The sequence below is a fragment of the Uloborus diversus genome, chromosome 7, assembly GCF_026930045.1.
Source record: "Uloborus diversus isolate 005 chromosome 7, Udiv.v.3.1, whole genome shotgun sequence".
Lineage (NCBI taxonomy): Eukaryota > Metazoa > Arthropoda > Arachnida > Araneae > Uloboridae > Uloborus > Uloborus diversus.
This window is the reverse complement of record NC_072737.1, coordinates 170,747,499-170,759,467: the sequence shown is the minus strand read 5'-3', so window position 1 is coordinate 170,759,467 and position 11,969 is coordinate 170,747,499. Positions and strand designations below refer to the sequence as shown.

The window sequence follows — 11,969 nt, the reverse complement described above, 5'->3', positions numbered from 1 at the left end:
CTCGGATGGAATAACTGAGCTGGCGGTGTATTTTAAGTATTTCTGCCTTAGCCCTGACTTTAGGGCGGTAACTTACTACAAAGTACTGTTGACGTTGTTTAGAAACCCTTTATTTCCTTCCGATGGGGATTTTAAAGATTTGATGTTCTCACGCTAAAGGGACATTATTAGAATATCAGTATTTGTAGTGACTGTTGACACTATTTTGGGACGATTGCCATTTTAGGCGTATTTCTCCTTATTTATTCAGGAGGGACATGTGTCCCCTGAGCTCCGTTCCTTTCTCCAGCAAAAAGCATATGCAATGATTTAGACAGCCAGCGTAGCACTGGACACCATTTGACTGGCATCGGGATTATAAGAGAAATGTTTGACTTTATTTACGAATAGTAGACCTCACTCAAATTTGAATTTTTAAAAATTACCCTTACTACTTCGTTACCACTCCTATACGTTTTCCTAATTTATATTGTGTAATTTTTTGGGTGTCTCCCCAGTTTCAACGACATTTCATTTATACCTCCCCCCCCCCCAGCTTTCAGTTTTATACTATCATTATACCTACTGATATATTGAAGAGGGGAGGGAGGAGGAAATTTGAAATGTCCGCGGAACTGGGGACAAACCAATTTTCAGTAATTATTTGACCCCTGCCTGTGTGGACCATTAGCCTGAATCGATTGAAAAAATCTACATCAACGTGAGCGAAGCAGCGGGTAAAAGATAGTTATTTAATTGTCGACTGCACTGTTTTATTTTTCCTTGAAATGGCAATAGTTAAATAAAACAAAAGATATACGTAGAAGAGTTGGAATGTATTGACTTAATGTAATTTTTTCCCCTCGCCTATTATTGACAGGGAATATTTTTAAATATTATAAGTATTTATAAAATCAAACATCCTTGATGTTAAAAAGTTGAAGGCTGATTTTATTTATCAGAGAAAGAAAGAAAACTTTAAAAACGAAGGAATGGAATCGAAGAAGCATAAGAAAGTCGAAAAATCAAACAATGTCGTATTTTTTTCCTCCAAAATTTAAATTGATAACATCCTACCTTAATACTGCTCACTACATTAAAACTAAAAATAGTTGAAGTTTCAAATAATAGTTTGTTCAATCAGAGTAAGTACATTTTTTACTCGTTTTTGTTTTTTGTTGCATGACAAGTATTAGTACAGCTAGTATACAGCGAATAGAATAATAGCAAAATTAAAAGCTTTGTGACCACAGGTTGGCTCTGACCTTTTAACGAATTTATTCATTCTTTTTACTCAGGAAATCGCTTTATAAGCAGAAAATTAAAAGAATAAAACGATTTAACATTTAAAACCAACATTTAAATGTCACAATTCATAAAATAAAATTAGTTCAGGAATCCGAAAATTCTTTTGACATACTACGTAGCAGAATACAGTGGCTCCCAAAAGTGTTCGTACACTTTAAAATTTTTCAGTAAAACCAAAATAACGCGAAACTGAATTCGAATATGAAGTCAAATATTTTTTCACATCATTCCTATGTCATTCTAAATGAAACCCTGTAGTTTCTTCAAAATATTGATGGATCTTCTTTTTGAAATGGGTCAAAAAACGAAGAGACAGAAATAATACGCCACAAAAGTCATCGTACACTCAAATATTTTCGAATAAATTCATGATTTAAATTATCATATGTCTTTTTTTTTTCAATTATTTTTGCATTGTGTAGACCCTTAAGAGTCATTTGGCTTTAATTTCTTGTTTATTTATTCCTTAATACTGTGTTTATTACTTTAAAATGGCTGGTACAGTGAAACCTGTGTAAGTTGACCACTCGCGGTGCAGTACTTTGGCGGTCAACTTAGACAGGTGGTCAACTTATTAAGGGCGGTAATGTTTTTTTTTTTGGTTATTTCTTGCATCATGTATTCATTTTTTGAGGAATTCACCCTTACTCTTTCTGTTCAACTCCACTTTCATTGTTTAACGTTATTGAAAGTGAAACAATAATTAAATACTTTTGTTATTTCCTCTTGTTTTTAACTATATTAGACAATGTAGTTTTAGAAATTCCATATATGCCAGCTAATTTTCTCCGACTTTCCCCATTTTCAATTACTTTTAATATTTCATACTTTTTATTCATCTCAAGTTTCACTAACTTTCTTTTTGAAGCCTTTTTATGTAAAATTTATAGCACAAAGAACAAGCAATCGCAAGCTCGACTCTCCAAGTTCATAAAGGCAAAATTAAAATGTTCTATTATATCTTAATCCCTTGCACCAGAAACATGTAACTTTACTCATTACTCATTATAGCAGGCCCAGATCTGCGTACCTGCAGTGCTAGGGGCTCGCGTCTTTAAAGGAGCTAACGGCCCTAGAAATTGAAGAAAAAATAGAAGAAAAAAAAAACTAGCACTAAGGCTTTACGCTTTACAAATAGACACTGCTGGCCGCTAGGGAGGAGCCCTACATATTTTGTTGCAGGGGGCCCCAAAATGTATAGATCCGGGTCTGCTCTTTTTAGCAGAATTCCTGTGTTGCCACAACGTATTGCAACTGGAAGAAAAGACTTTGAACTTTTCTACTGACACCTATTTTCATTGAACAGAGTACAAAAAGCTATCTCAAATAGAACAACAAATGAAAAACAAGTTCGGAGAATAAAGAGCAGCGTAAGCTTTATGCTGCTGGTTTAGTTAGTAAAATGCTAGTATGTCATCAAAGCATTAAAAACATTCTTTGAAAGCTATCAAAAATATTATTATTATATATAATAAATAAATAAATAATGAAATAAAAAATTATGCTGAAGAAAGTTTTAAAAAATAAACCAAGTGGTCAACTTACAAACGGAATGGGACTATTCGGCGCGACCGTTTCGGCGCGACCCATTTCAATACGACCTGTTCAAAAATCGAAATTGTCAGCATGGAAATCTGCCAAACATTGCTTCAAAATTCAAGATATATATTGTTTTTTTAAGTTTTGTAAAAAAATTTATGAAGTAATATTTTTAAAGATGTATTTTGTTTTCTTTTTTTATGATTGGTTGATAACTTGTAAGTTTAAAAACATCTTCATAATTTTTCGAAGTAGATAAGTTAGGAAACAGCATTGACATTTTTCTATGAAATGTAAATATAAAACTCATTCAATTTAAATTGATTTTTTTTTCGTTGCTGATCATTAATTTGTGCACTTACTTAAATATCTTTTCTGTATAAAATAAAAAAATGTCAACTAATAATAAGATGAATTTTTTATATTTTTTATTGGAAAAAGTTAACGTGCTGAGAAACTCACACGTAACCCTGCTCTCTACAAAGTTAAGTTGTATAGTGTGCTTTGAACACACGATAGACAAGAAAAAACTTTATTATGTAAAGATTATTATTATTTATTGCTTTTAAGTTTCATAAAGACTAATATAATGAACAAAAAATATTTTAAACTTTTTTTTTTAATAAAAACAAAATATTTTGTGTCTTTTTAGTTCCTGTAATTGCACTAAACTGTCGACTGACTATTTCGTAACAAAAAAAAGGCAATAATAAAAAAAAAAAATAATAATAATATAACTTTAAAAAAAAGTAATTTACAAAAAATTTATAAATTGATTACAGAAAAATAATAGTGTTTAAAACTAACTTTAAAAAATAAATGATTTTTTAGTCAATAAAAAAAAATCAAACATTGCCCTAAATTTACCTTGATGTCCGTACATGGGTTTGTAATAGTTAAGTCGAGCTTTTTTGGTTAGTTTGAAACGTGTTTTTACGTAAAGAAGACTTCTGAAATTATTTCCAATAGATGCTACAACAAAGAAGTAATCACCACAGAAACACAAAACGGCTCAGCATTGATTCAAAAAAAAAAAAAAAAAAAAAATCGACAAAGAGGTAGGACTGGTACTGGCATTATTTGCTAATTTTTCAAGATATTTTCTTTTATGTTATCGCAGTAAAACATACGCGGATCACATATGCCCCCTCTTTTCCCCCACTGTAAATTTTAAAATAAATTTTAACTAGCTTCTAGAGCGCTAAATTCACATTCTTCTTCCAGAAATCTTTTTCCTTCTTTGAACTAAAATTTCTGAAATTCATAAAGTTCAGAATGCAAAAATCTGGCGCCGAAACGGCCAGCGCCGAAACGGCCGCGCCGAATCGTAACAAACCCACTTACAAAGGGTTTTTTACAATACTCCAGACCAAATTTGGCATACATAAGTGGTCAAGATAGAGAGGTGGTCAAGTTACAGAGGTTTTCCTTCATTATATGAGATCGGGCTAATTCCGTTCCTGACAAAAGCGGTCAACATAGACAGGTGGTCAACTTACAAGGGTAGTCAACTTTACAGGTTTTACTGTATTTGTAAAAAACCTCAAACACCATTCGAAATTTGAATTTTTTTCCTCACAGTAGATACACACAGTAGAGTTAATTTTTAATAACCTTTTGAAGTCGGGGCCTCCTATAAACAACTACATAACGTAACTGACAACCTACCGAATCCTGAATTAAACACTAATTTAACTATACGCGAAATTAGTCTTTAAAACAAAACCTACTCAGTTACGTTAGGTAGTAGTTTATAGGAGGCCCCTGATTTCAAAAGGTTATTAAAAATTAATAGATCGTGTATAATTAGTTAGGTATTTAAAATAATTCATCGTATAGTAGTTTAAATCAGTGTTTATTTTATAATTCGGTGTTTAGTTGATTTTTATACTGGAATTGTGAAATAAATTTCATTTCTATGTTTGGGTAGGAAATAAAACGTAAGTGTAATCAGTTATTTTTTGCTTTTTAGTTCCTGGGTATTTTTTGAAGGCGGTTTTTTTTTTTTATTATTTTCAAAGTAATTTATTTTTTGCTTTTTAGTGGAGTAAATAACACGGCGAGCATCTCGGAGAATTCCGACGACTGTGAAAAAAGGCCTTTTCAAATGCGTAACTAGTATGTATGTATAAAGAAAGTATAAACCTTTGTTTTATGGCCTTTATTTATCAATGGGTTTTATATTTAATCGTTTGTGAGGGAAATTGCATGAAATTTATTGTTTTACCCTTAACTTTTCCGTAAAAAACAAATAGGGTAAATCAAAGATTTGGAACCTAAGTTAGACCACCCCTAAACAAAACCACCACTAAACAAAAAAAAAAAAAGCATAAAAACCGGTTCACTAAGTGAGACGATATACAAATTTAATCAAGTACAAATCGATTTAAATGTGAGTATGATATTTGAAGAGTTCCCTCAATTTCATCAAACCTGAACTTGATTAACATTAGACCGCCAAGGAACTATGCTGTTTCAAACAAAAAAAGACTTTTCCTTATCGGTACAGGCAGGGGCGTACAGAAATTTTGGAGCCCATCACAAATGACTTTTCCGGGCCCCTCTCCATATTGTTTATCCCTATATTTCACCGTTAGTTACAAAAATATTGGGCCTCCTCCCGGCTCGGGCCTGGACCAACAGGTGTCCCTCCCCCCTCCCTGTGCACGCCCCTGGGTACAGGTGTCCTCGAGAATTTATGGAACATTGTATAAAGGAAAAACAAATTCGACGAGTTCAAAACCTCCTCCTTTTTTGAAGCCTGCTAATTAATATAACCCTATTTTCAAATTGAACTGGCTGGATCGTGAAATAGTAAATCTAGAATATTGGTCAAACTTCGGAAATCATACACAGTTATAATGTATATTATTAAAGTATATAAATTAAATCGTGGGGGAGGGGTGTTCTGTATTCAATTCCCCCTCAATTGAACACTATATATTTTTAAAAATTGGAATATTAAATAAAGAACTTTATATTTTAGTGCCTAAATAAAGTTATTTATTAGTAAATAAAATATTAAGGTAATTGATTCAACTATTAAAGTAGCAAAATATATATAATTTGCTGCTTTGCTCCGCAGTAATAAATACATTAGTAACACCTATAATAAAAAATTACCATGCGGCGCAGCGTTGAGAAAATTTATCATCCATGTGCCGCGAGAATTGAATATCGTTTAAGAGAAAGCCAAAACCTTTGGGTGTGAAAATACACCGATCACAGCAACACCACGTGGTCATGACGTATGAAATTTAAAGTTTCTTGGATTTCTCCGGGACCCCTTATCAGATCCAGACCAAATTACAATCGCACCATCTGGGAAGTATAACCTTCCAAAAAAAAAATTCAAATCGGTCCAGTAGTGTTGGAATAATTCGAAAACACACATAAAAAGCCGCAATACGAAATCATAATCTCCTTTTTTGAAGTCGGTTAAAAATGCTTTAAAGAAAGAATCGGACTGAAAACAAGGCAAGAAAAGGTCAACCGGCAAAGTTGACAAAGCATGATCGGAGATTTACAGTTAAAAAAATTATGAAAAATACGCATTTGAGTGCTGTTAACAGTTTTTGCAGAATTTAATGAAAAAACTTACATTTAATTTTCACCTAAAATTGTTCGCCAAGTTCTCTGATTGACTGGATTAAATGGGAACTCTTCCCGCAGAAATTTCTTGTTCGTGCGAAAAACAGAAAGCTTACGCTTTTTGTCGCAAAACAAATGATAAGCTCCAAAGCGTTTTGGAATAATGTCTTACTTACAGATGAAATTAAATTTATAATTTTTGGTTAAATTGTTGTATAATTGACAATAGAAGAAAAAACGAGGAACTTGATTTTACGAACTTAGTTGGATCGGTTAAGATGATGAAAGTGTTCATGTGTGAGGGTGCATATCAGTATTAGGACGTGGTAGTTTGGAATTTTTTGATGAAATAATGAATCAGGCTGTTCATTTAAATATTTTAAAAAACAATTTTAAACTATTAGCCCAAAATTTGGTTATCGGAAACAACTTTTTTTTAGCAAGATAACGGTTTAGAAGCACACGGCTTTCAACGTTTGAGTCTTGTGCCTCAAAAGTTGTCCTAAAGTTTAGAAAATACCCCTTCAATCTCCAGATTTGAACTTAATGTAACATATTTAGAGATATCTGGAGGCTAGATTACGAAAATACGGTTTTGAAACGAAAATAGAGCTAGAAACAGTAACACTCGAAGTGTGGTTGAACACTTACTCAGAAATTACGCAAAAAAAAAAAAAAATCTATTTCCAGACGTTTAAAAGGTGTTGTTGACACTGCATGATATTCTACTAAATGATTATTTAATAAGAAATTAGATTATTCATTAATATATAGACAAATTTCCGGCACTTTTTGGTTTTTGATTTTTAAAAAATTTTAAATATTTAAAAACTTTTCATGTAGTTTTGTTGAAAATTGATCACAGATCTTATAATTAAATACCTATATAGAAATAATAATTCCAACCATGGATAGGGTCCTATTTCATTGAAAGTCGTAGGTGTACGAACACTTTTGGGGGCCAATGTATATGAATACCCGATTAGTAAATTTCAAATAAAATACTAAAATGAAAAGAAAAATTAATTCTATTTTTTTTTCAAAAATATATTAGTATTTTCTTGTTTAACTAAATCTAATCAAAAAATAAAAGATCAAATTTAAAATAACGCTTTGATTTGATGTAGCATACAAACACTTCACTAACTTCTCATGAATACAGAGATATATTTCAACTAAATAGTGAACAAAATAAATAAATTCCAGATGAAGATTGTACGAAATCATTTTAATAAGACTAAAAATCAATTAACACTTTAGACTTCCAGTTGCTGTCATTAATTTTTGGGGTATCAATTTTTATTTCGTGCCCTTCTGTTATTTTCTGTTAAATAATAAAAATAGTAAAAAAAAAAAACGGATGAACACAAAACTGACTACTACTCTAAAAAAAAAGTCTTGTTTAATTTTAATTTAATTTCTGCAACGAAACATTCATGAAGTAGATTCATCGATTTGCAAAAACATTTAAAAAAATCTTAATACTAATTGAGCCTTAAAAGCCTTAGCCCAGCGGGCACGTGCTCATCACATTCTATGACGTCATGTAAAACATTGGCACGTGCCGATCGCTTCAACGTTTTTATACATATTTCATTTTCTTGACACAATAGTTTTTCATTGATCTTGTCAGCTCAAACAAGAATCAAACAATGATCATATATCTATATAAATGCAGGGGTAACACCACCACCCCCCTCCCCGGCCGAGCCCTATAAAAAAGATTAAGACAACCAAAAACAACCCCCTAGAGATTTCAATGGTGCAGTATGCACTTCGAACCCTCCCCTTTTTCGTGGTCATCTCTGAAGTATATGATTTCTTTGACAACAGCTAATAATGATAAACAATGAAATGACAAAACAATAAAGGAGAGCACAAATAAATAAAAACCGGTCATTTCAAGTCTGCCATGAGGAAAAGGATTTCACAGGGATAAAAACTAATAAAACACCCAAATAATGCTTTCTGCTAAAATATGATCAAGGTGATAGAACAACGTAAATAAAGCACAAATTGTCAAGAAAACGCATCAACAAACAAAATCACTAAACATCAAAACTTTCGAGACAATTTGTGCTTTATATACGTTGTTTTTCATTATAATCAACAAAATACATACACAAAGGCATATTTACAGGTATTTCTCAGACCTAAAGGAGTGGTAATTGACCTCCATGGATTTTAGAAGAGACCCAGATCGTTCATTCCCTACTGGTTAACTCAAATGACGGTCTGAATTAGAGATACATACATTTTTCTTATTCGCTAATCAAGCACAGTAGAATCTCACTAATCCAGTCTATTACAGGATCCAAGTCGTCCGAATTAATGAACGTACGGATTACACTAAATAATCTATAAATTGAGCCACGTTACATAAACTACTGTACACAGTAAAAATTGCATTTTGAATTCAGGCAGGGCAGTATGCAAGGGGGTGGTTTATAAGGTTCAAACCCCCTCCGAAAAAATGCTTTCCATTATTTATTTATTTATTTATTTATAGTTAGGTGACAAAAATATTATTGTTGTTATTATTATTTCAATTTTATTTGTGAAATGAAATTTGTACGACTGAAAAATTGTACAAACTCATTGTGTGTTTATGGTAATTGAGAAATTCATTTATGTAACAATATGGCGTTTCGTAAGAAAATCCCCTCCCTCCATTTAGATAATCTAATGTAACAAAAATCAATAGAATGCACATGAAATCAAATTTGATAGACCATATGCATGTTACAAAAAATGTGTTTGGTAAAACCCCTCCGAAACAAAAATCTGGTTACGTCCCTGAATTCAGGGTAATGAAATATAAAACTGCGTAAGTGAAAATTGAGCGTAGTTATTTTACTTGCAATAAACATCAGATGCAAAACAACTTTGAACATGATAGTTATACAGCACGCCCATCTAATGGCTCTCCAAATTACACAAACTCCGGTTTAATGGGACGCGGATTAATGAGGGTTTACTCAGGATTTCATTTCAAAGATTGCCGACGTGGGGAGGCAAAGGGTGTGAATTCAATGTATTTTTTAAGGGGAAAAGATCAAAATACAAGGGAAAATGCATGATTACATAATTTTTTTAACATGCGGGGGGGGGGATCATTTGACACCCTGTCCCCGATTGCCCAAATGACGAGCCCAGGGCCGTAACCAGGAAATAATTTCGGGGTGGGTTTAAAAACGTTCATTTGGAGCTTTTGTGCTAATATTCAAGTCGTCGGGTTATCTATTATGAATGCGTTTTAGGCAATTAATATACATATGAAAGACATTTGAATTTTGGAACAATATTTTTTGGAAATTAATAAATATGAAAGAACATTTAAATGTCAAACCGAACTCTTAAGCAGGGGCGGATACAGACTACCATTTTAGGGGGGGGGTCACGTGGAAGAATGAACCCCTCCCCCGTGAATGAACTTACGGTTTTGGATACGACACATTTCGGAAACTGCTTAGGGGCCAAGAAAAAGCCCCAAATAAGTCAATAAAGCATTTAGTAAAGCATGAAGTTACTAATTAATATCATAAGCAATGAAGCGAAGTAATATTTGAAATATTTACTTTTAAAAATAATTAATAAATCGAAAGTATTACTAAAATTATTTGCATTTTATTCAAAAACTGATTGAACACAATGTGGACGGATAATACTGTTGACCGTTTAGAAGGGGGGGGGGTCATGACCCCCATGACCCTCCACTTGTATCCGCCACTGACTCTTAGGGGGAGGGGGTTGAACCCCAAGACCTCCCCCCTGTTTACGGCCCTGGACGAGCCTGGTTTACAGCATAAAATTCTTACCTCCTTTGACGGCTTCTGTTATGACGGATCCATCAGTGATCGGACCTTCTGGCTTTCGGCTCCCGTTCTCCAACAGGGGGGTCCCTTCTTCATGGATGGTGGCATACTCCACCCTGTTGCTTCGATTAATGCGGATCGAACCATGCTTTAGCTTGTCAGATAAATCCGAGGATAGGGTTTGCCAAGGGATGTAGGTCGGGAAATCCACACTGCTGCTGAAACTCTCCTGAAAGAACATTCCGGCCACGCCAAACTCCCCTCTAGTGGTTGCGGAAAGAATCTCGGCGTTCTACGCCGCACATCGAGCGAAAAAGAATGACCAAAACGTTCGATGAGCAACCAACAGGTCGGTCTGCTGGCAGATAATCACGTGGTTCGCTGAAGTTTGGACCTTGGAGAGTGTTTAAAGTGCAACCTTAGAGCAGAGCAATTAAATCCACTATCGGGTTTTGATTTATTAATGTCTTTCGGCTGGCCAGAACCGCATCAAAGAAACGCAGAATTCTACAAACATTCGAAAAAAGAACTTCGAGTAGCCGCGAGCTATTGCCGCGGTGTGTTCTTTCCAACGAGAGTTACTTCCAACCAGCAGAAGAATGCGAAACTGGAACTCCGGAGAGAGCGCACCTACAACAAAATAAAACGAAAGAATTCCTTTGGTCAAACCGGGGTTGCCACAAAGAAATCTCTATCTTCGTGAAATATCTGCGTAAAACGTTTGTGAATCAAAGTTCCCTTGTATGTAATTAAGTTTAATTTCAAAAATTAACTTTGATTTTACTGGTAGAAATGAAGAACAATTTGTAATATTTTTCATACTTTAAGTCGTTTTTTTTTTCTTATTCATTTATTTAAAAAACGTTTTCTATATTTATTTATTTATTTATTTATTTATTTATTTATTTATTGGCAATATTAGCGCTTGCTGTTGCTAAAAAAGCGTTGCTAGAAAGATATTTTTTTCTACTCTTATTCTACCGGTTCAGAAATTAACATGCAATATTTTGTAATTCCTCCTTTTTTTTTCTTTTTGGACTAGGTAAGGCCTTCAAGAAATACCTGGGATCCTCTTAGTAGACAGTATTGTGCACCAGAGGGGGCGGGGGTCATGGAGCAAACTGGACAATTGAAAGTTCTTAGGGGGGGGGGGTTAAGGGATACTTGTTTCATTTGGGTGTCTCAATCTTGGGGCGAGGGTACTTCGTAGCATTTGGGGTGGGGGGGAGTGCGCCCAGGGGTGAGGTGGGGCATCAGAGTCTCCTTTCAAAATATAAAATATTTAAAATAATGCCAAAAAAAGAAAGAAATTTAAAATTTAAAAAATGATAAATTGACAGCGATTTTAATTTTAAACTTTTTGAAAAGTTCAGCCCTAGGAACTTAATACCTAATTTTGAAAGTGTGCATTTTTTCTTCGGAAGCTCATTAAAAAGCGAAAGTTATTTGTGTATAGTTGGGTTAGTGTCGCAATACTGCTATGAAGGAAACTAGGGAACGTTAAGTATTACGGCGCCGAAACACACTTCCCTTTTCTACAAATTCATTTCAGAAAAGGGTTCTTTCATTTGCAATAGAGTGCATTACGCACAACTCCTACGAAGTTTTTTAAGTCCCTCCTGCTGACCCGCCATTTCATAATTTTCCGGGGGGTGGGGGTGGGGGGGAGATTGATTCCCTGATCAATCCAATGTCGGGTCTCCCCCTCCTTTCCACTTTGAGCTGGATACGCCCTTG

General features: G+C 33.9%; 1 protein-coding gene across 1 annotated transcript in view; it reads right to left on the bottom strand.

Moving 5' to 3' along the window:
- LOC129226586 (sodium-coupled neutral amino acid transporter 7-like) overlaps positions 1 to 10,768 on the bottom strand; it is a 223,491-nt gene extending 212,723 nt beyond the window's left edge. Inside the window, exon 1 of the mRNA XM_054861209.1 lies at positions 10,236 to 10,768. Within this exon, the coding sequence (XP_054717184.1) occupies positions 10,236 to 10,473 (238 nt within the window). The 5' untranslated portion in view covers positions 10,474 to 10,768. The remainder of the gene's footprint in view (positions 1 to 10,235) is intronic.
- Between the last annotated feature and the right edge of the window lie 1,201 nt (positions 10,769 to 11,969).